The sequence below is a fragment of the Sceloporus occidentalis genome, unplaced genomic scaffold (assembly GCF_023333645.1).
Source record: "Sceloporus occidentalis isolate IW3139 unplaced genomic scaffold, rSceOcc1.0.p SCAF_151, whole genome shotgun sequence".
Lineage (NCBI taxonomy): Eukaryota > Metazoa > Chordata > Lepidosauria > Squamata > Phrynosomatidae > Sceloporus > Sceloporus occidentalis.
This window is the reverse complement of record NW_028317131.1, coordinates 465526-491332: the sequence shown is the minus strand read 5'-3', so window position 1 is coordinate 491332 and position 25807 is coordinate 465526. Positions and strand designations below refer to the sequence as shown.

At 37.5% G+C, this 25807-nt stretch overlaps 1 protein-coding gene across 1 annotated transcript; it reads left to right on the top strand.

Annotated features, from left to right (window-relative positions):
- The first annotated feature begins 357 nt into the window (after nt 1-357).
- Nucleotides 358-25807, top strand: LOC149280611 (N-acetylated-alpha-linked acidic dipeptidase 2-like). Its single transcript, XM_089500292.1, has 19 exons — nt 358-442; nt 7843-7948; nt 8699-8885; nt 9456-9557; nt 10275-10400; nt 11985-12171; nt 13549-13642; nt 15186-15281; nt 15413-15498; nt 16192-16311; nt 16928-17010; nt 17438-17501; nt 17854-17921; nt 21024-21115; nt 21884-21974; nt 22857-23121; nt 24078-24159; nt 24913-25005; nt 25618-25807. The coding sequence occupies exons 1-19, from the start codon at nt 358-360 to the stop codon at nt 25805-25807; spliced, it is 2217 nt and encodes a 738-aa protein (XP_089356418.1).

Below are 25807 nucleotides of genomic sequence, written 5' to 3'. Positions count from 1 at the left end.
AAAAGAGGTAGTTAATTTAAAAAAAAAAAAAAAAAAAAAAAGAGAAATTGTGCATACAAGAGCCCCTGGAGAATTTTTTTTCCCTAAAATATATATGTTAAAAAATCAGTATATTAATAGGCGCATGTTTGGCCGCTAGTTGTATGGAGAGGATTTAATATATATACAAGTACCTGAATTTTCTTAATTTTTTTTTTTTTTTAGGAGAATTAAACTTGATGCCACTAGAGGGTGTAGGGAGTCAACTGTAAAATAAAACAAACAAAAACCTTTTGCAGCAGTCTGAGATTTCTTTACTCAAGTTTCAGAGTTACATGATTTTCCTTCATCATCGAACCTGCGAAGACGCATAACAACATGGCCATGAAAAGGGGTATGAAGCACACATTGATAGTGGTTTTCCTTTCCCTAATTGTGTTCTTTCTCTTGGGAATCCTTGTAGGTAAGTAAACTATCCGTTGACTTGTTTTGTTTTCCAAAAGTAATGAATATTTACCGGGACGTATGTTTAAAAAAATTCCCCATTGAGATTTGATTAATATGGGGGGGGTCAAGGGCAACCGCATGGCTGAGATGAAATAAATTCCATACCTAACCTTGTGTAAATCTGAGAAACGCTCTTGACTCTCGAAAGTTTGTCGTTCCCAAATACTGTTAGTCCGATAATAACAAAATTCTATGATTCCGCAACATTCTGTTACTTTTCATTCCTAACCCAGTAGAAAGATGTGGGGTGAGATCTGTATCGTCTCTGCACTTTATGTTCAGTAAATACAAGTAAAGTTTAGAATGTTACTGGCATCTAAAATGAAAACGAAATGAAATTTGGAGGGCAAGAGTAGGCACAAATATCTAGATGTGAATTAGTTGGGGTGATTGTTATTTATCGACTGATTTTTATTCTGCGATGCTGTTGTGTTTATATTGTGTGTTAATTGGTAGAACGTTCAATCCAAGCAGAAATAAACTCTGTAGTGAAAGGCTTTCCACCAAGCCTTGTGTTTTTTTAATATCCAGGATATTAATATTATTTATTGATTTATATGGTGCCATCATATTCTTACAATGGGTAAACAGGACATAGGATAAAGTCTTTAATCTTGGGGAGACTGGGGTACAATTGAAAAAAAAATACCAGGTGCCCCATCATCTGCTCAAATGTCTCTTAAGAATAAACTTAAGAATAGATTCCCTTGAGGAGCTGAACTTTCGGTAGCCAGGAGTACATTAATCATGAGCATGATCGGGGCAAGTCACAAGGCAGCCCTGGCACTTTAAGGCCAGAGGCCACCTGACGACATAGTTGCCCCTGACAGCTGGATATAGTCACGGTTGTCCCCTATGTTTTTATGCTTGCCTAGCATGTGGAAGTGGAAATCCAGTTGCCCAACAAGCATTTGACTAGTGTGCCACATGGCCTGTCTGAGCCTGACTTTTGAATAAATAAAAGGGAAAAGAAACCAAAATCAGAAAGCTGGACCAAAGAGGGTACCCCGGAAAAACTAAAGAGAACAGCTGACACTGGTGCAGCCTAACAGAAACTTGTAAATAGTAAAACATGACCAACTTAACACCTTTTTTTTTTTTTTTTTGCATCATAATGTGCAATACCTATTGTGTGCATGTACTGTGTGGCCTAAGGTGCAGGGGTCCAGCATTGTGTCATATGCCTTTTACCATTTCCTCCGGTTTTCTGTATGACTAATAATAAACAGCACTTTAAATTTGGGAAAATGGAATCTACTTAGCAATCGCCTTAGTAAACCTTGATGGGGAGAAAGGTCCTTTTGGAATTGAGAAGTTATATACATTTCTTTCTTTTATGAGGATAATACATGCTGGGTTTCAGGTGAGAATTTTTTTTTTAGGACACAGGAGCCAATTATTTAGTTACACCTGTAATCATTGGCTCACATTTTGTGTAAACATATTTAAATCAAAACACAGAATTAAAATATGTGCCTTTTTTTTTATTTATTTTTTTTGCTTCCTAGTAGTTGGGTTTATTTACTAAACATTGAGCTCTAGGTAAATTGAGGTGAAATTAAAAATGCTGGAATTTTAATTAGTAAAGTGGAAGTTTTTTTTATTTAATCTCGCTATTCATTATGATGGGCCAACATATTGGGCTTCTTTAGGGCCCAAATGTCCCGTCTCCCCTCCTATGATGCCCCCTCTTTTCTAGGGGCTTAGAATGTTTGCTAGGGATGATGGTATCACAGGGTTCTACAGACCCTAAAAGCCACAATAATGTGTATAAAAAAAAATAACCCAGTAAGAAATGGGTTCATAGTCTTGGATTTCAGGTTTCCAGGTGGCTCACCTTGTCAGACTTAATTCTCTAGCCTCCATTCATCAAATGTGTGTAGGTGTCATGTTATCGACACCGTGTGGTTTGGATGATCTCTGACACATCTAGTCCACTTTCTAAGCTGGTTTGCGAAGACATTTTTATTGGTTATATGGAGAGATTCAATTTTATAACCGTGGGAGACCCTTTCTACGATTTTGCAAAGTTCAACTTACGAACATTTTTGTGGCGTTATGTTGCTTGCTCATACTACATCCGCTGGGTTCTGATGTAACATGGACAGGAAGTGACTTGTGCAGTGGAGAATTGCTTCCTCCAGCGCTTTCAAAATAATAAGTTTTAAATATCTATATTGTGTAGAAAACTTTACAGATTTATCTTCAACTATAAGTTTCTTTTTTTTGGGTAATAATGAGTTAGATTGTCAGGCTAGGGGTAAATTTATCGCAAGTAATTGATTAGCAATCCTCGATTCATAAATTACAATGCAAAAAATGAATAACTAGTTATTGGCTCAGATTTGTTAACTATTTTTCATCACTGTATTTTATCTAATTTTACTCAATATATGCAAGGGTTGCTGTGTTTTTTTCAAGTAGCTAAAATAGATTATTAGAAATGGCGGTCTGTCAAAGATGTCAAAAGATTTTGGCGTGTGTGTGTGTATATATGTGTATATGTATGTATGTGTGTGTATATATGTGTATATATATATATTTGTAACCTAATAAAATGATTGCATACTTGCATAGATTGACATTATTTTATTAGCTTAACACTATATTGCTAAATATAAGGACGTCATGCGTTAAATAATAAATAGTCTGAATATTGGGGCCGTTTAACACTTCATTGTGAACCTGTGGCACAATTTTACTGAATGCGCGCAGGTACATGCTTAGTTATTGGAGTGATTTCAGTTAGAAACTTACATTAATTTACCCCCCCCCGCGGCCGCCTCTACTGAAAACAGGAAGTCACTTAAGTACACTTCCTGCAAAGCCCTGCATGGCTTCCTGTGCATGTATCACTTCCTGCATGACCTTAGTACACTTCCTGCTTTCATTAGAGGCAGCCAAGGGAGGAGAGAAGGAGGCAGACATCTATTTTCCTAATTCCAATAGGACCATAGTGGTCCTTTAAAACAGTGCAAGCATTTTATATATCAGAAATGACGGTGAAATTGGTATGTGGCCTCATGTGTAACAGTCCATTACTATAGGTGTCTGCAAACGAGCAAAGCTGTCTTATGCCCAAATTACTACATATTTGAATAAAGTTATGTACTGAAAATAAAAAAAATTCTCCAAGGAATTTGAGAAAAAAAAAAAAAGAAAACAAATTCTATTTCTTAAAGTTTTACTGCTTCTGATATGGTTTGTGTACATATGGGTTTTTTTTGGCTATGAACTATTATCTGTTCTGTTTCAGTCTTTAACTGTTTGAGTGCCAATGCTGAGTGGCACTTGAGGGGTTAAACTGTTTTCCCTTCTGTCTCATGTAGAATTGGCACTGATGGAGCTCAAGGAGACAGGATACCCTTATATCACATCACACGTTCAAAGAACCGGTAACTGTTACATTTTGTGTATTGGATAGTTTATTGTTAAATTAGTTTACAAGGAAACAAATAGGAGTTTCCAAAAAAAAAAACGTAAAACCGTTAAAGGAACAGTCTGGTCTCCGAAATTGTAATTTTTAATGCATGTTGGAGTACTTTTTGCGTGGACTCCAATGGTTTTTACTCCATGCAAATTGGAGCATGCCTTCTTTAGTTATTAGAGTTAGAAAATTAGATCTCTCATTTAAAGGGACGCTCCAGCCATCAAATGCATTGATATCTATGAGGCCCCTTTAAATTTACGTGGTGTCTTCCATGCAAATACATTGGGGGGCTTATTAGGTATCATTTGCCCAATTTTTGGCTTTGCAGGAGATGTGCTGGGCTGGAGACATCTCTTGAAATGTGGTATGGTTACTGCCAGTGCGCTCCAGCGTTGGCTCGATGAGTGATCTCCCCTCCCCCCATGGAAATGCGTAGACAATCACCAACTTCGCCTGCCTTAGTGCTTCCCTGACTTGTATATTTAAATCCGTTGTATTATTCATTATACAGGGCCAGCTCAGTCCTTCACATTTTAAAAGCTTGTCAGCATTGGCCAATAATAATGAACAGAGGAGGGGGGAAATCACAACTCTCCCTTAAGTGAATAAACCCCAAACAATGACAAAAGCTCTACTGAGCATGTGCGAGAGGTGTACCGACGAATGCTTCCTGCCTTCACAAGAGGCATCTGGAGGCGGAGTTAAATGAGACAGAAGTCTAATTTTCTGACTCCAGTAGCTAAAGAATGAACTGATCGAATGCAGTAAAATGCAAAATGGACTTCAGCATACATTTAACATGAACATACGGATGAATTTTACTTTTAACAATAACATGTTACTAAACATTATAAAAATATTTTTAAAAAAAAACAAAATTTTTTTTTACCGGCTAATATTTTATCATTTTGTTCACGCAAGCCATGTTTCTATTGAACGCTACCTCACCTTATGCACTGGAGTCTTTAAATCTGCAAACCCTTGGATTTAGTCTTAATTAACCTCAAAGAAGGTATTGAATCTATATATTTTGTGTTATATTAGAATCAATTTTATCATAATCCTTTTCATGCCGCCTGCAGTAAACAATATTATGGCTCGGTCTCAATCACCCAGCCGGGCACTCTGACTAATAAAAGACTATGTAATGTAAGTGTGTGTATGTGAAGCTGGAGTTACGGGTGCGTATTATACACATGTTCTTAATTATGTCTTAATAATTCAGGGTAAATCTGCTTTTTGGGTATTATACCCAATATATTATGGTAAAGCTATGTTAACTAAATTTGGGTGTTGATACTAAACAGTACAAACTTCTACGAGAAAACTAAATTAAATCAATAGTCTTGAAAGCTGCCAAAACAGCAATGTTCCCAGTGAAATGCGTATGATACAGCGATCAGGCTTTAAGGTGAGGTGTTGGAAGGTACAAATAACATCATTGGGATGAGGGTGGTAACTATTTTGACGTATTTTTGCTCATATTTGATTATGATTAGTGACGGTTCATTAGCCTGGCCCTGTTTAGACCAAAATAAAATTAAACAAAATTAAGAACCTCACCGTTCCAAAATGCACACACCCTGTTAATCATCTTCACGCGGAGCCAAGAGGTCTTCTATTGGAGGTGACCAAGATCTGGACCGCACTTTAAAGCCAGCGGCTGCCAAATGATATACCTGTGGATGCCTACTAGATATGTGCGGCTGCATATATATATATATATATATATATATATATATATATATATATATATATATATATATATATATATACAATAATAAATAACTATATATATATATATATATATATATATAGTTATTTATTATTGTGCTATACTTAGTAGAACATGTTTCCTTGTAGCTATGTGTAACAATATTAACTTTTGCATAGTAGCAGTGAAGTATGACTGTCCAAGGAAGGGCATTGTCTCTAATCCCTTAGCATTCAGCCAAATACCCTTCTTAGAGAAACAGTTATTGTTTTTTATATATAGTTTCATTTAAAGGAACCATCATTATTGTCTGCTTGCGGGAAAATATCTATGGTACAGACATATTGCATCCCTTGGGTTAAAGCCACCATATGCACTCTCCCATAGGCATTTGCCTTGGCAGGAGATGCGTCCATGGGATTATACCCACTGCAAGGCTCGCTTTCTGGACTTTTTGGCTCCCAGAGCCTTCCTTGGGGATGCAGGTGGGGGATCCCCCCCCCGCTGATGTCGGTGAGCAGTCTCACTGACATGATAGGATGCAGACCATCGATGGTGGGGATGTGGAGTGTGCTGACCCAGAGAAGAGACGATTCACCTGGGTATGAATCGTCTCCTGGCCATGTGCATGGGCTTTCATTGAATTCGGCTGAAAGGCAAGTCGTATTTTTAGTTCAGTACTTGTGAAGTGCTTTAATATGCACTGAGGCTGCCTGTGACATTAGGCTCTCTAAATGGAACAGCATCTTTAAAATCCCGTCTCTTGTTCTTGCTGAGAATGTTTAGGAGCAGCGAATGGAGAGCTGGAGACCGGATAACCATCTGCAAGCAGACTTTGCCCTTATCCTGACTTACATTTGTAAGGTCCTTTCTCAGCATTTTGAGGACACTGGAAAATAACTTGGGTTTCTACAAAAAAGGCAAAAGTTAATTTTACATTTTAAGTGGCACTTTTAGGTATGGTGAGTGCTAGATATTCACAAAACCGCCTTGAAAACAGACGGTCCCTCATTTTTTCATTTACATTTTTAATTTAGACTATGACAGGACAATTCACCTTTGGTTGTTGTCTTAGTGGTGACCAGAAAAACATTGATTTATTTTAAATCTGTTTTTTATTTGTTTTGAACGCAATATAGGTACGATTTGATTCACGTCATATTACACATGCGTATATATTCTGTCCACAGAAGAAGCTCTGCAGTCATTGTGCAAATCATGTTCATCTTGTCCCAATGCTCACTAAATCGCAAAAATAATGAAAGCAAAAAAAAAAAAGTTAAATTAACCAGAAATTCTGGTTATAGAAAAGTAGTGGATTTTTGAAAAGTCCCTATTCTCGGACACGGAGTACCTCGCATTTTTCTGTGGGTTGATTCCATTTACAAATACTCCTGTCTCTTCGTCTCTGATGTAGTATTGCCATACGAGCAAACATGGCACTGGCTTAGCACACACACGCTCACCTACACAGCCCCAGGAGAGATAGAAGCTTATACAAGAGCAGGTTGAATCACGCTAATGCATGCTAAGGAAGGGGGCCCTGATTTAAATTTTACTTAGGGCCCTAAAAAATAAGATCTCCTATTTGAATAAAATAAAAAGGAAAATGTTCTTTGGACTACTGAATTAGTGTTTATATTTAATAATTAAATTGGAAATGTAACTGTCGGTGGCCTGAATATATGCGAGGGGATCATGTTCTAAAATTGAGGTCCGAAAATTCTTTTCAAAGGCACTCTATTTTTTTTGTGTTCACCAGAAGGCCATGGAGGTGTCTAATAAAAGAAGTCGTTTAACCAACACTTACGCCATGATTGGACCCTTTTTTATGTTGTTTTTTGGGGTGGTTTTAATGGGATTTCTATACAGATGTTTTTGGTGTACTTGGTTTTTATAAGACAAGATGTACACAGAGCCATTTGTTGGGTTTTCAACCTACTGATTTATTGGCCCGTCGACCTTGGCTTTCCAGTCGGTCTACGTAATCCTCAACTCAGCCGGGTCAGCGTTTCAGGACAGCACTAAGGACACTCATCAGCTGGCGTAACCGATGATGACATATGGCTTGCAACGCGTACATAGCCTTGTTTAGCCTCGTGTCCACTGACGCGACTGATTCCCGTTTACACCATCACCCGAACACACAATTCTTTTCATCAGACCCACCGGGACAATCTATAACCCTAGTCATTTTCATGTCTTTTTACAGGGTGGTTGATCAAACCTTTAGGAGCGAGGCGCGCCGTATTCACCAAGAGCGTAAGACAGCAGATTGTGTCTGAAATGAAGGCAGAAAATATCAAGGAATTTCTTCGGTAAGAAACCAAACTGTAAAATATTAACAAAATCTCGTTTTTCTGGGCAAAGTACATAATAAGAGGAATATGTAGGATTTAGAAACATAGGCTGTGACGGCAGACAAGAACCGCTCGGCCCCGTCTAGTCTGCCATCTTTTCCTGCTGTAAAGACTTTGCTTAATCAGTCTTTGGATGGCGGGAGCCATGCTGGGAGGCTGGTCCATTTATCTACCACTCTCTCAGTAAAGTAAAAAAGAATGATAAACAACATGGAGGACCAAAGCTTGCAAGAACTTTATGTCCTTTCCCTCCTTACTTACCACGAGGTGAAAAAAAGAAAGTTTAGTGTAAAAATCCATTTCATTCAGAAAATTATTTTGGTTTTTTTTTGTGGATTTCTATTCCATATTCCCTAAAATTATGGGCAGACTAGGTGGGCCTACTGGTTCTTCTCTGCCATAAATGTATTTGTTTCTAGAGTAACGTAACAAGAGGTGCATCAATATTAAAATTCCTAAACTACTCAGGTTCTTCTTTTGAACGGTTCAAGGTTCCGAAGGATTCATGGACGAAAGGTAACGTTGGTAGTTGGAGGTGGTTATAGGACAGAGGTTGACCTGTATAAAAGCCGCCTGCTGGAGACCATCTTCTTAATGCTGGTGGCTACAAAAGTAAAGGCATTAGAACGTTTTAACCAAAAAATAGGAATTAATGCCAAATAATCCTATGTAAATATCATAATTCAGCATAATGTTGGCCTGTTTCAGAGATTTCACAAGGACTCCTCATCTGGCCGGAACTGAGCGGAACCTGGAGCTCGCCGAACGCATTCAGTCGCAGTGGAAGGAGTTTGGGCTGGATAAGGTGGAGCTGGTTCACTATGACGTCTTACTCTCTTATCCCAATGAAAGCAATCCCAATTACATCTCTATTATCGACGAACATGGGAATGAGGTGAACGCAACTTAAATTAGCTTTTTAATTTTACCCTAATTTATTCAATTACAAATATGGAGAGGGTGAAGGGGGATTGTATTGGCACGTAAACTGTTGCCATATAAACATTCTTACCTCTTTAACCCCTTCATGACAAAGCCCATATATATGTACAGGCTCACAATGCATTGTCATTAATAGGTTTATGGACAACCCATTGTCCTTAAGGGATTAATATATCTAAGAAGTAGAAACAAACCTATAACCCAACATATATTTACGTGAAATTATTCTTTTTAATTCCATTAAATATTTTGCTGTCAATGCTGGCTTTTTCCCATAAAAAAAAATCTATTTAGGTTTTCGGAATGCAATGGAATAGTGATTCATAGATAATATGTATAAGTGATTATATTTTAATGTAAAAAAACAAAAAAAAGATGTCATCGCCATAGTAACAATGGAAAGCTACTAGGCTTGTACTAGATTCAGAAAATGAAATAAAACTCTGCAATTAGATAATTCTCTGGATTTATTTGAAAAATTGTATAAAACAATATTTTATGGTTTTTTTTATTTTTATTTCAGATGTTTAATACTTCTTTGTTTGAAACCCCACCAGAAGGATATGAAAATTTCACAGATATTGTACCCCCATACAATGCATTCTCAGCCCAAGGTGACCCAGAGGTAAATGCATGCACTCTAATGACTCTCTCTGTGAGGATCTCTGATGGCTGACCTCTGGTACAGCGATCAGGAATACAGGGCTGTAGAACCCTCCTTGTAGATCGCTGCATTGGGGACCAAAGTGAAAAGGAGCAGCAGAGTTTTTACCTCTTCGTAGAAGAAAGAGAAAAATATTTAAAACATCAGTAATCAAAATACAAAAGAATGTTCTGTCATCTTTTAATTTTTTTTATTTTAATAACTATTTTTTAAAAAATAGTAATTAAAATTAGAAAAAAAAATACAAAAAAAAAAATTAAAATAATTTACATGGACCACAATTATGCCCCCAAGACATCATTAGGGGAACAATCTTGTTACAAAAAGCCTTCAGTTAAACAATTTTTCAAAGTAAAAAGGATATTGTAAAAAGGAAAAAATAAAATAATGTACACAAATGAAAGTTGTAGATTCACAAACACCTTGTACCCATCCCACTAGAAATCTGAAATCAGAAAGCCTTTGCTGCCCTGAAGCCAAACATTTTGAAAAGAATTTTAAATAAATAAATAAATCCTGTCTTTGAAAAAAAAAAAGTATATTCCCATCGTTTAATGACTGATACTGTTTATGTATCTTGATAGATAGATATATTATATATATATATATATATAATATATTGTATACCGTACAGCATGTGTTAATATTCTTTTTTTTAACTGATTTGTCTGTTATCAGGGAGATTTGGTGTATGTAAATTATGCCCGGACAGAAGATTTCTTCTTTTTGGAGAGGAATATGAGCATCAATTGTACTGGAAAAATTGTCATCGCCAGATACGGAAAGATCTTTCGCGGAAATAAAGTAGGAACCGTCTTCTTTCATGTCTTCCATCCTATAAATGAACATATCGTAAAGAAACGCTGGAGTCTCAAAAACCTGGAGATCCGCTTCAGGGCAGCCTTACTTTAAATAATCACAAAATCTAGACGAGGTTTCCCTGACAGACACCTATGGCTGGGCGAGCTTGCCTTTGGCTTATGCCCAATTCCTGTCTACTCGGTAACATAAGAATACAAGCCGAAGCCAAGCATGTTAAAATATCTCCTCCTCTTTGGTACTTTGGCCCTTGTTTACAGGCTTGTGAAGGTCCGGTAAGGCTTGAGGAGCAAACCCCAGAATTTGTTTCGGTCCAGCGCCCCTCCCGACTTACATGCCATAAAATTCTTAGTGGATGATGGTAAAAAGGACAGGTCCTGAGCAGACATTGGCAAAACTGGCAAATCATAGTCATGATTGGAATTGGGCTACCAGAAAGTTCCTTCTCTCTGCCTCCCATGGCGCTGCTTATCTCCAGTTCCCCTGTCCCGCTACAATTCCCCCTTTGCTGTATCCATTCCAGGATTTCCTTGTGCTCTGCCATTTACTTCTGATACTTTTTCAGTCCTGCTCTTATGAAATGGTATCGGTTTCCACAACTTGTGTATTTTTAAGATGTTTCTACTTTAAAGGGAAGTAAAAGTTCCAAATAGCAAGTTCTGTGATAGATCCCCTTAAAAATTGTGTTGAGTTTTGTGGGGGGGGATTAAAAACCTTTACTCGGGGTATTTGTGTTATTCCAGGAATGCGTAGGAGACGCTGCAATTTATTAGGGTCCCTCAACCTTTTAACTGCAGATTTTGGTATATATATATATATATATATATATATATATATATATATATGTTCTAAACATGACATTTCATAATACAAAAGTATGTTTTCATGTTTTGACTGTGATCCCACATTCACCAAGGAACGAGACCCCTCTATAGCCTCTGACTCGACGACCTTCTGAAAGGAGAGGGCTACCCTATTCACTTTAAGGATGGCTGGCTACAGGGCTGTAACCCATTTAATAACTCTCGGGGTGGGAGTGTTGGAGTCAGCACATTGTTAATTATTTTCGCTGCTCTAGCGATTAGGATGAGGAGGCATGGTTACTTATTGAACTCTAAAAATACTTTAACTTTTTAGGTGCCTTGCAATGTATTGCTGGCTTCTAGGGGAGGGGAAAATATATAATATGTTATAGTGGCATATATATAATATAATAAATATATAATGAAGGGTGCTCTCTCCACCTAATGTATCGGTTTGTCTTAGTCTCTCAATTCTAGGAAATTGTAGTATTTCAGTGATCAGACCTCACCAAGTCACTACAATCAAATGCTCCTCACCCAACCTCACCACCTTATCTTAACCCCCTTCAACCTCCTCGTAGATTGTAAGCTCCCAAGATCAGGACCCTCTTCTCCTTCTGTGCCTGTATGACCGCCGATTAGTAATTTTGTATCTTTTGTTGTTGTGCTCGGGAATCTGATGGCATTCTATGAATAAAATGTAACATTATCTTTATCGCATTGAGTGCAAGTATGCGTTTTAAGAATATTATTTGTGTCCGCGTAGGTGAAAAATGCCATGTTGTTTGGAGCCAGAGGAATTATCCTCTTTTCGGACCCTGCGGATTACTGCGCTCCTGGGGTGGAACCCTATCCCGACGGCTGGAACCTGCCGGCAGGAGCAGCGCAACGAGGGAACGTACTTAACCTAAATGGGGCAGGAGACCCCTTAACTCCGGGATACCCAGCTAAAGGTCAGTATGGACCAGAGCGTGTGTGCGTGTGTATATATATATATGTATATGTGTGTGTATGTATGTATATATATATATATATATATATATATATACACATTCTTGGTATCATATCATCAAATTTAAAACAAAATTATACATCTTACAATTATTAATATTATTATACAAATTATAATTATTTTATAAATATATATATACACACATATATATGTGTATATATAATATATACACACACACACACACATATATATATATATATATGTGTGTGTGTATATATTATATATATATATATACACACATATATATGTGTGTATATATATATATTTATAATTTATAAAATAATTATAATTTGTATAATAATATTAATAATTGTAAGATGTATAATTTTTGTTTTAAATTTGATGATATGATACCAAGAATGTACAATGATGGCTGGTCTGGTATGTTGTATTGTCTTTGATAATGTGAGTCTTTTGATCGTTGTTGTGAACTGCATTCCATTTAAGAATGTCCAGTTTATCCTAGGTTTTGTTACGAGATTTTTTTCCCGGTTCCTGCTATAACCCTGCAAACAGGGATTTGAATATTGAAATAAACCGCTTTTCACACTGTAATATTTTGTATATTTAAATCCACCAATGAGCAGAAATCCTATTTTTTCAAGCACAGAAATAAATTCCTTGCCCCGTATTTCCCCAAAATATATCCAACTTCCAACAATAACTATATATATATATATATATATATATATATATATATATATATATATATATAAACTACCTATTCTACTAAAATAGGAATCGGCTCGAAACCCCCAAAAATTAATAGAATGCACAAGTACAGCTGAATGCCTTAAATCCACTGATTGGTTGTTGCCATAGAAGCTGAAAAAGCTTTTAAAACATATATCAGATATATTTATCTGATTAGACATCCAGATCCCCCATTTGCTGAGGTTTACATACCAAACTTATTAAGAAGCTGAATTAATGTTTCGTGTAGGTGGAATAGTATAGTAAAAAAAAAAATGTCTAAAGTGCTATTCTTGTGCAAGAATTTTTTTTATTTTTTTTTTATGTTCACTTAACTATTATTATTATTATTATCCTTTATTTATATAGCGCCAACAGTTTACGCAGCGCTTAAACTAGAAGTTACATTCCATTAGTTGCCATGGTGATCAGCTTGTATACTATTTTTTTTATTATTATATAACCCCTTCTATAGTAACATTTTATTATAACTATTATACTGTTAACAGTGACATGTTAAAAAAAAAATTTTGTAAAAATATGTAATTTTATTATTTATTATACTATAAAATATTAAGTGCTATAAAGTAGCATTGCAATATATAATATATTTTGTCTGTCACAGAGTTTACATACAGGTACGAGCCTGATGAAGGAGTGGGGCTTCCCAGCATTCCAGTCCATCCCATCGGATACAGTGATGCTGAACAAATACTTTCGTAAGTTTATCCGCTTGAATAATATGGGCGTTTACCGATGGATGTATTATATCGCAATCCTTATAAAATACGTTTACACAAATATGGACATTTCCAAAATCAATCCCTTTCTGAAAGAAAAGCTTGAAAGGGATGCAGATAAGGGCAGCGTTCCATGGGCTCCCTAATTTTACGATTCTTTATACACGGCTTGGCAGCAGCGCATGAATGAGATTGCATGAGCCTGAGAGTTGCAGTACAGCTGTTTAAATCCTGTAAAAAAAAAAAAAATAATAGAAAGTAAAGAAAGTCCTAGGATCCTTCTAAAAGTGATGTATTTTTTTTTTTGTTACCTTTTCTAGCGCCCCTTTTGTCGCCTCCTTTTGGCTCTCCACTCTTTCCATCACGCGTTGTGCCCATGGGGTTGAGTGTGCCTGTTGGCTTTTACTCGTACTCCTTATAATATACCGTAGGATTTGGGATTATCTACCTATAATAAGGAAAAGGTCTGGCTCAGGACCAGTCCTGAAATGTTGCCTCAACCCAATGGTATAGGGGTTTGGGGATTATAATATTTTATTTACAGTGCAGGCTGTGTACGGTTGGTTCGGAGGTCCCCTGCTAAAATGTATCGAGTAGCGAAGGTAATAAAAGCCTCATCAGCCTTTTATCTCCACTATACATTAGCGGTGGGCCGCGGGCTTACATCACCACCTACGCACTTGCCCAATGGCAGATCACGTGCTACGCTAGCCAAAAAAGGTAGCACCGCCAGTCCTGTGTATAATCTACTTATTTATGTGTAAATAAAGGGCTGTTTTTAATTTTCTTTTACTCACATTATTACTATATTACATTATAGTTTGTCTTTGTTTTGTTTGAATTTTGTTCGAATGCCTTACCTTCCAAAAAAAAAAAAAAATCCCCCGTTTAGATTGATTTCAAATCAAACCATCCTGATGCCTTTTTGTGTGCTGGCCCTCGGCCGCCATACTGCTTGTGTACCCTTGGCATCTAAGCACAGAGCGACTCCACAAGTATGTGTTCGAATAACCAGACGTTTGAGAAAATGGAGATTATTCCTCTTTATATCTCGACCAACCGGTTTATAAATCTGCTAACTAAATTTTGGTAGTTTGAGCAAAGCACACAAGCTCAGCAGCCATGTCGAGGCGTCCCATGGCAGTCCTAACCGAGTGTAAACATCTGTGTTAAGAACGAGGGTTCCAAAAAAAAAGTGGGTTTTTTTCTTGCCTCCCATGGGGTAATTGGTGCGTGCGCTTATTTAACCTGTCCTCGTTCTTAGGTTAATTTGATGAAGATGATAATTACTATGTTCATTATCTATATAATTATGTATAATAATAATAGAGACTGCTGTTATCAGCAATAATAATTTATTAATATTCTTTTAACATTCTGGAGGAATGCATTTTTACAATTTTCAAATACGGACACATTCCTTATGTATTTAATGGTAATGATATTATGTTTTTTATGTATTTTTTTTTATTTATTTGTTTAATACAATGATATAACCGCCCGATATGAACTTATTTTCTAGGCTCATGGGGGGACCTTCACCGCCAAACTCCTGGAAAGGAAATCTTAATATTTCTTATAATATCGGACCTGGGTTTCAGAGTAATGTGTCAACAAGGTATGGGAAGATTCATTTTAACGTTATCTTTCTGTTTTTACCCCCCCCCCTTTTTTTTTTTTAAGAAGAAGTAACATCGTGCCTTTTGATTTTTGTATAAGTGACGTGTAACGGAATGCTCTCTATTACAGAAGGATCCGGATGCATGTCCATAGCAACAACCAAGTTACAAGGATTTATGATGTCATTGGCACCATCGGGGGGGCTGTAGAACCTGGTAGGTGAAATCACTATCTGTCTTTATAGAAAGAATGGATTTAGCTGTATTGGTCCGAGAGAAGATGACGTCCCGTAGTGGAAGATCACGCGCTTCGTTGGGCCAACACGGGAAAAGACGTGGAGTTGCATAATTTGGGGACATCAGAGGTCTCTTCCATATAAGATCATGTGACTCGCTCTATTTCTATGTTGACCCAATAAGAGGTATCCCATTCAACTAAAGACTCCATAAAGAAAATATAAACCTAAAATGCTACTAAACATATACTATCAACTAAATAAACTTGATCTGTATGATGGGTACATTTTTATTTTAATTACAAATGTGCTTTTTTACATCCATACGCATTTATTTGCATATATAATTTATATCATAAATAAATATATATCATATAAAGATCAAAAGTTTGGGGTCACTTAGAAATGTCCTTGTTTTTTGGGGGAGGAAATTCCCCATTGAAAAATAACATGAAATAGGTATATGTTATGTGTGTGCATGTATATTTTTATCTATATAAAATCATATTTAAAAAGCTTGCGATTTCTGCAATGCTATACGATATAATGGGCTTATGTATGTAGTGACAGTGTTCCTCCCAAGAGCTTACAGTCTTAAGGGTCTTGGCAAATGCGCAACTGAGGATAGGAGATTGTTATATGTATCTTTTCTCTAACCCTTCTTTGTTTGTAGACCGGTACATTATTTTGGGAGGCCACAGAGACTCATGGGTGTTCGGTGGCATTGATCCGACAACTGGAGCAGCTGTTCTACAAGAAATTGCAAGGAGTTTTGGCAAAAAAGTAAAAGAAGGTAGGAACATCTTGTTAACAGTGTGACATTTTAGCAGAGAGCAAAAAACTATTCATTATATAAAAAAAATATATAAAGTAACGAATTCGTTTGTACAAAAGTATTCAGTTAGTTTAGTACATGTGCACCCACTAGTGGTCATTTTCTGTAGTGCACCCTTTAAATACACATGCCAGACACAGTTCCATGGTTCTAGAAACCATGGCAGGCGGGGACATAAAAGTTGCCACTTTATGCCACAACATAGCAGAAAAGGTTGAACAGGGCAGTTTTTCAAAGATACGTGTGTGTAAATTGTGTGTTTCCTGCATTCATTGTCACTTGTGATATTCTGGGGTATTAGTCAACAAAATAAACTGGCTGGTGCAGAAACATAACACTGACTATTTTAAATGTCTTTAATGGCATTTAAAGCAAAACAATCAATATACCTTTTGAAATATGTTACCTTTTGGGCTTAAAAAGGGATTTGGTCCAAGTCCAAGCCACTGTCCGTAGGACCCTTGGAACTAAGGCTCTGTCTAAAACTTTGTGCCTTTTTAAGAATGCAAGATACCCAGTGAAGTGTATTTAATATACGTTTTTCATAATTATAATATATTTAATGTGATTTTAGGTTGGCGACCCAGGAGGACTATTATTTTTGCAAGCTGGGACGCGGAAGAGTTTGGACTGTTGGGATCCACTGAATGGGCAGAGGTAAAAAGGGCCCTAAATTTAACAAACATCTCCTATGGTAGAAGAGACGTTCTGTCCTTTCTCAACTTGGGTAAACCTGTGATAAAATAATTATTGAGGAGAGGTAGAGGAGAGTCAACCTGTGGACACCCGCTTCCTAAGAAATGTCTCCAGGCCAAATGGAGGACTACTTGGCCGACGCCAAAAAAGAGGATTTGTTAAAATATTGTTAGAAAGGAAATTATTGTATTTATTGCTCATTATTATCTTTAAAATTAAGACAGCTAAACTTCTCATCTGCTTGGGAATCAGGACCCCACTTGGAGTGTAATATTTTAACATAAATGCAATTTCTTTTTTGTTTTAAAAAGCCCTTTCTGATAAGTTTTTGAGTTGCATTATTATGTTATAAATGAAAGTCTGTGCTTTATTTTTTCCCAAATTGCAGGAAAATGCTAAAATCCTCCAGGAGCGCGGTGTCGCGTACATTAACTCCGACTCCTCGATTGAAGGTATGCAAGTCTCAGTGTATTTTTAATGTTAATATACTGTCATCAGGCATTTTATCCAAGGCGGGGAGGGACCTAGGAGGCGAACTTTTAAACAATGTTCTAAGACTAGAAGCCCCTGGGTGGTCTCTATGAAGAAGGGGTAAATGTGTGGAACTATGAGGGGTAACCCAGTTCTCTACAGACCTTGCACCTAGTCTTTTGTGAGGGGCATACCCTGGGAACTCTGCGTCGGGGTCAGCCTTTGATCTCCAGGGTTTTGGGTGCAGTTCATACGTTTTGGGCATTAGGGCTATAAATGGAGGATAGTACTCATTTCTTGGCATCATCAATCATAATTTTTTTCTTTTTACAGGCAATTACACTTTAAGGGTTGATTGCACACCACTGATGTACAGACTGGTCTATAACCTGACCAAACAGGTAAATTCTTTCTTTCTGTGGATTGTATTAATGTAATGGATATTGAAATAAGTATATTGATCAGTGTCAAAAATGCCAAGCTATGAATAATCGTATTGCTGGGGGATTTTTTGGGTAGGGGAGATAGGTTAAAGCCACATTTTTTAATCTTGCTAAGTAAGTCAGATAACTACCCATAAGTTGTCCTACCTTAATAAACTTTGTGATAACTTTTGATCATAATTGCAAAATTAATCAATAATTATAATGATAATATTCAGCTTTGTTAAGCCAAACTCTTTGATAGAGTCTGGACGCATCCAGACCATTTAATCTCTGCAGATCATCAAAAGGTTACCTGTCTGACTAGTTTGGTTGCCCCCGGAGGCCTGGGCTGTCTTCAAATGTACCGTATGTATAAAATTGAAGGCATATGTAAATGAGGGAGACATACATTGTATGTTACATACGGTGACCTCTATGTCCTTATCTGCATGTCTTTGCCTAGGATTCCTAGAGTGCTTTGGAAAAAGTAATGTGTGCAATTCCTTAAATGGCCACATGGTGTCACTCATTCTTCATCTCACACACAATAGCTTCAGCTGGTTAAAAGAATTCTGTTCCAAAAAATTAACAAACATAATACTTTTAATTGAGTTGTCCTAAAATGGAAACTCCTTGTTCTTTATTGAATTGACTTAACTTGGAAAAGGAAAGTCAACATGTTCAAGCTTTAAGATTTACTAAGCGGGTGTTTAATTTGCATTCTAAACACCATCATCCTCCAGGAAGAAGAAGAAGAAAAAAAGTGTTTTGTTCCCTAAAGCCATCAGTGGATACAGATCCGTGTTCATTCACATGCACACTATTTCATTATCCACCTAATGTATTGGTTTGTCTTAGTCTGTCAATTCCCGTCTTGTCATACCTCTTGAATATATGTATTGTATTAAGCGCTGCGTAAATTGTTGGCGCTATATAAATGAAAGATAATAATAATAGGTGGCACTCCAGATGCAGATACAAATTATACACAGAGAGTGAGATACATAATTTTAGTTTTTGCTTCCATATTCTTTGTAAAGTTATCATGACTGCATGGGTTTAATACTTTAGTAACAGTGTGCTGACCTTTTTATAAAAATAAATTCCGTTGGACTGGTAACATAAAGGTATTATGGTCAAACCACCATCCCAGCTGGCACAGCCTCCATAGCATGCAGTATCCCCACTCCGTGTACTTAGGAGGCGGAGCACTGGGATATGACATCATATCTCACCAGCAGTGAGGATGGCGGCGGGGAGGTGAGTGCTGGAGCTGGCTGGGCCCCTGCTATGGGCCGGATAAATGGGCCACCCCCATCCTAAAAACACCACTAATGCACTGCTATTTTTCTCCCGTTCAGAATAATTATTATTACATTATTTAAGGCTGATATTCCTGGGAGCTGAAGTCAAGGGACTGTCTCGTGAAAATGAAGATATCTTGCCACATTTGTAACTGGCCACAGGCTAGTAATATAAGGCCACTCGGCACAAAGCATACTCCAGCAAACACGAACACTGTTAAAAAAGGGCCGCTAAGATAACCAGATGTCTCACCAACGGGGACTGTACCCCAAATTAATATATCTGTCAGCACTTGAATCTAAAACTAAATTTTATTCCAAATGCAACGTTAATCAGCGACATTCTAAAACTCCCCACCAGGCCATTCATTTTGCTAAATTCTACCCTTAAAAAAAGCATCAGAAATATTGAATGTTCTAAGAAAAAAAATAAAAAAAAAAAAAAAGTTATTTTTTATAACCTCCGGAAAAAAATGTATCATTCATAGTAATAAAAACAGGTTCAAAATAAAATACATAAAACGAGCTATTATTCTCCTCCATTCTTTTTAATGTTTCCCTTCCCGTCCAGACAATGAAGGGTTAATAAGATTAAAGAGCTACTAGGCATACTGCAATTTTTCTTATTTTCAAAGATTCCTATTTTTAGCCGCTAATGAATTTCGCAGTCCCTTAAGCGTTCTAGGTCACTAACCCCGGCTGGTTTGGGAGGCTTTATTTTGGGGACTGTCGTGGTAAGTTCTGTCCGCGGAGGCAAAGTGTTAAAGCGCTTTCCTTATCTTCTTCTCCACACACACGAGCTGCCATGGTTACTCAGTCAAATAGATCAGATTCATCAGTAGTAGCTACATGAAAAGGGAATCGGCGCCGCTCGTGGTCCGTGAGCAGCAGGGTTTAGAACATCCTGCAATCGTTTTCACTGCTCTTCTTCTGTTTTTCCTTAAATTTTATCCAAACCAAATCCCTTAGTGGAACAGTCAGCGGCGAGGATCGGATTCCGTTTCTTCTCGTGGCTGCATTAAATTATATAAATTTTATATTCTTGAAATGCATGCAGAGCGCAACCCACTCGCTAGTATTTAAGAAAGCAACCAAAAAAAGGCATTTTAAAGAAATTTACACTACTGTTCAAAAGTTTGGGGTCACTGAGCTGTTTCATGGGAAAACAAGGGTACTTTTATTGTTTGTTTTTGATTCTGCCGCTGATCCCGGCTTACACTGAAGATCTATCCAAAACAGCAGCGCTTATTAACTGAACAAAAAGCACAAAATATAAGTCAAATAAACACGATTCGCAGTAAAAGCTACGATGAGACTGTTTATTAAGCTAACCATCTTTTGACGAGAGATGTTTTGTATCTTGCAAATGTTCTGCCGCCGTATACAAAAGGGATATAAAACATATATGAAAAAAAATAATTCTCAGTTGTTTTAAAATATAATTATCCCACATTTTAGTCCAAATAAACGCAGCTATGCACAATTAGAAATGATAATTTTTGATTTGCACTTTTCGTCGTTGTCCCCCTTCTGTCTCGAATGTAAATCATACATGCAGAAGATTTTAAATGGAGTTTGATTTTATCTCCAACTTAATCAATGAGATTTTCCTGTCGATTGGTCCGTTTCTTTGGTTGCTATGGTAATAAGCCCACTGTTCAAGCTTTGCAGTATAATCACTTTTTTTTTTTTTTTTTTTTTTACATAACCTCCAGTAGACCTGATCTATAAATCAATGTTATCATTAATATGTAACAATGAGTGTCGCTTGCAGATCGTCAGCCCAGACGAAGGTTTTGAAGACAAGTCCTTATATGAAAGTTGGCTTGAGAAAGACCCTTCAACCGGCAAACCGGATCTGCCGAGGTAAGTGTGTGTGTCGGTGTGCTCTCCACCCGTTACTAACTTACAACCCCACTTTTTGTGAGAGTTCTGAACCAGCTCGTACCCAGAAGGATGTATGATGGAACTTTTTAGTTTGGGAACAGCTAAAAAACTGTTTGTCGGGCACTGATGGGTTTGGTACCTTTTTGGCAAGTGGTACCTCATTTGAAGAAAAGAAAAAAAAAAAACTGTTTACAGTGTACAGTTTGGCAGCTAATTTTGGAGAGTTTGGGGGAGTTTAGGGAACACCACTAGCCTGGACCGTACAGATCCCTGACAGTGGGTTTTAGAACAATGACTTGGGGTCATCAACTCTACACCCGCTCTTGGTCTAATAGGGGAGCAGTGAGGTATGTGACTCAAAGGGCAAAAATGTCTTTCCCTAACCAGCCTACCCTAGTGATGAGCGAGGGTGTCGACTATGTCCCTGGACCTTAATGCGTCGTAGATCTACACAAGGAAGCCGGGGTAGATAATTTCCGCTTCCACTTTATGCAGTTCATTTAATACCCCAGGACTCCTATTTATATATTTTTGGAAACCAGAGTAATGCTTGCTGAGGTTGCTGAGGTTTCTCCATGGCGGGCAGAGCATTCTCCTTTTTGTCTTCAAAACATCAGATAAGAAAATGAGGCTGAGGGCATCTGCTGCCTTGTGGCGTTCATGAGCAATTTTCATATCTATACATCGAGGATTCAGAGCTGTAGTTTACGATTGTTGCTGACTTAACTATTTTGGTTTCTCGCGCAGAATAAATAAACTCGGATCCGGCAGTGATTTTGAAGCATACTTCCAGCGGCTGGGAATAGCGTCCGGAAGAGCTCGGTACACCAAAAACAGGGTATGAGAACCATCGATGCACCAGTATAAGAGCTGGGCCGTTAAAACTATCTCGAGTAAGCTGTTTGGGGTATAAGTCTCATCAGGCACAGCAGAATATTGACTGAGGGTGATGGGAATAGCAGTCCTAACAGTCCCAACGGTACATTGTTATTCCACAGCTCCATTTTTGGTTTCTGTAACACATTTCTGTATTACGGCTGCAATCAATGTGAGCTCTCGCTATATAAATAGACAATATTTCCATTTCCAATATTTTCTTTTTTCAGATGTAAAAAAAACGTAAGCTAAATCTTAAAGCGGATCTGTCACCTTCCCCAAATCCCAGATTTACAGTTCTATGAGATCTAAAGCAGATAAAAGTGCCAATAAACCTTATTTTTTTAGACTTAAAAAAACTAAGGATTGCATAATTATCATAAATGTTTGAGTAAAAAAGCTGCATCGCTCGCCATACCCCCAATCACTTCATGCGGCCACCCGGGAGCTTCCCGGGGCAGTCGACACTGAGAGCTCCGTCTTCTGGGGGCGTGGCTTCATGATGGGGTGGGGTTAGACACAAAAGGGGTGGGGCTGAGCCCCCGATGTCCTTAAATGGATTGGGCAGGGGAGAGGAGAGTGAACCGGAGGCCCAGGGAAGTAGTGATCCACCCAGAGATTCTGGGTCAAACCTGGAAGGTTCCCAGGTATGCCGTTCCACGCTGCTAAAACAATAGTTTCCTTAAGCATTAAAAACAAAACTTTAATCGTAAATTTTAATCTATAAATTTATGTCGCTGTATTTATTTTTTTAAATTGCAAAATGTAGAAGTTATGAAAAATGGCATCTATTATAATCCTAACCATGTACCATTTGTTTTTTTGTTTTTTTTTTGCTTTCCAGAAAACTGATAAGTACAGTAGCTATCCTTTGTATCACACCATTTATGAAACATTTGAGCTAGTTGATCGTTTTTACGACCCCACGTTCAAGAAACAGCTATCTGTTGCTCAGTTGAGAGGAAGTCTGGTTTATGAAATCGCCGACTCTGTCGTCATACCATTTAACGTCTATGACTACGGAATGGAACTGAAAAACTACGCAGATAGTATTTATAAACTAGCCAAGAAAGACGAAGAACAAATGGATGCCTACAATGTATCGTTTGGTAAGTATGGAGACTGCTGTAGAAACGGAGCACTCTATCGGTTAATTTATTCACACCCCATATACTGAAGTGCAGCGCATTACCGGTGCTGGTCAGCATCATGTGACATGTGTACGTGTACCGAAAAAATATGGTCAACCCATCACTATCTATCGTATGGTGTGACCAGCTTGATGACCCCTTGGTCCTGGATTATCATGTTCTTCATCATCCTGTTTTCTCTTTTTAATATTCATTTAAAATAGTATAATATAGTATTAAATAAGTATTTTGTGGCTTTTTGTATTCAGGACCGTTATCTTGGCGCATCATGTGGAAACGTAGAATTTTATATGGCAGATTTGGCCCATTTTTTCCTGTAAAGACTCAACTTCTGGCTTGCCTTCGATTGAAGATAGTAGTATATCTATTCCATGCATGTGTGAATTCCCTCGTTGTATTAAACTCTGCTACTTCTGTCTACTTAGCAACCACATTTGTATCAGAACACCTTACGGTGATTAATGGAATACCTCAGCGTTCATCATCCAGAGGGTCCCTCTGACTCCTCAATCTATAGAGGAAAGGACTTCATTAGCATAGCCATGAAGCATCAGCTCAGTGTGGTGTGTGAGCAGGGAAAGCCATTCAAAATATCACATGACAAAATTCTCTTCAACAAAATATTTTTTATATTTCCCTTATACGCAGGTTTTATATATATATACAAAAAAATCTGCGCTTCTGAAACCTTATTAAAGAAGACACTGTTTTTAACACGGTTTATGTATACCGTGTTAAGCCTATTAACAGATTTTGCCCATGTTGCTGGTATCTGGAACGTCTCGGTTGCTGCGAGGTTACTGACGATCACTGATGGCTGCTGTAAAAGCCGTAAAATGTTGTTGCTGTCATCAAATTTTTTTTATAAAGGGGAAAAAAACCCTAATCATTAACATATATTTTATCATATGCAGATCCGCTCTTTTTGGCCGTTCGCAATTTTGCTAAGGCGGCAATCGGACTTCACCAAAGAATTGAAAATGTTGATTACAACGAGTAAGTTTACAGGACCCGAGTCCAAAATGTATTGAATGCATATAAAAGCCTGTCCTGCATAGACTTCAATGCAATGTTTTAAATGCATTCTTTTATTATTGCTTTCATTTACTTTTAGTTATTTTCGACCTGACACAATGTCTCTAGGTTGTCTTCTCCCTACGTCTCATAGTGACATCATAATTTGAAAAAATCATCTGAAAAAAGTCCATCAAGATAACCCTTTGGTTCATTCCTATCCCCACGGAAGACGAACATCGCCCAATTCCTTCCGGACCCTGAAATAGAAATCTGATTTGTCCCAGGATCAACAAGCTATAAGCGATATGTCCTTATTAATCTTTATATCCCGGGCCATTCTAATTTGTTTAAATAGTTGCCCAGGTCATGGCAGGCAGAATTCTGGGGACACTTGGGTTTAATAACAAGGAATATGCCATATTTCACCCCATTGTACAGCGCTGCAGAATATGATGGCACTATATAAATCAATAAATAATAATAATTTGGCAAGATGGCCCGGATGGTAATTGCCCCCTGGGCTCCTCTGAAGATAATCAAAGGCTTATTCTCCAGGATTCCATCTTGTTCTGAGCTACCAGGTCTCCGACTTGTTCCTTGGGCTCTGACTTGTGCCATCGGCCCCCTTGGTACATATTACAGAACAATTAGTCAAGAAAACATAGACAAAGAAACGCTGCAGTCATGGAATTGTGAGAACGTGTTTCTCATCCAGCTTCCCTGTCTTCCCAGTCCTCTAGCTGTCCGTATATTGAACGATCAGTTGATGTTTGCAGAAAGGGCTTTCATCGATCCGCTGGGCCTTCCAGGAAGACCGTTTTATAGGTAAGAACACATTTACTGTATGCCCAGGAAAATCTAACGTGAAAAAGTCAGCTTTTTTGCTTTTATTACTTAATATTATTTTATTAAATAAAAATAAATGTCCTATAAAGAAACACAAAGCCAAAAATTATCTCGGTCAAATAACCTATTCAATTTTGTCTAAAATCACTAACTTCACCCTTATTTTTGCATGTTAAAAGGGCAGTCATGCTCATACATTATGACGGCAACACAGTTTTTTTTTTTTTGTTTTTTTTCTCCAGTTTCTACGGCAATCACCTATTAATGTCTGTTTGTGTGTCACGTGGCAATTAAGTCTTCCCAGCAAAAATAATTATTTTTAGATGTTTTTAACAGCACTAAAAATTTTATTTTTAATAATACATTTAGTAAAAAAATAAATAAAATAATAAATTATGTAGAGGAAGTGGAACAGCACATTTAAATAAGATTAATTGAAATAAGTGAAGACACTACAGGTTTTAAATTGTTAAATTCCCTAAAAAATAACAAAACTCACAACTCTTCCATGATGAGGACCCTCATTGTAAACGTTTGTAGCATTAATTACAGGAACATGTTTTATAAAATCATTTCCCTTTCATCACACAGGCATATAATCTTTGCCCCGAGCAGCCATAACAAGTACGCCGGGGAATCGTTCCCGGGAATTTACGACGCTTTGTTTGACATCGAAAATAAAGGTGATCAGCGGAAGGCATGGGAAGAAGTCAAGAGACAAATCTCAATCGCAGCCTTTAACGTCCAGGCAGCTGCAGAGACGCTCAGAGAGGTGCCTTGA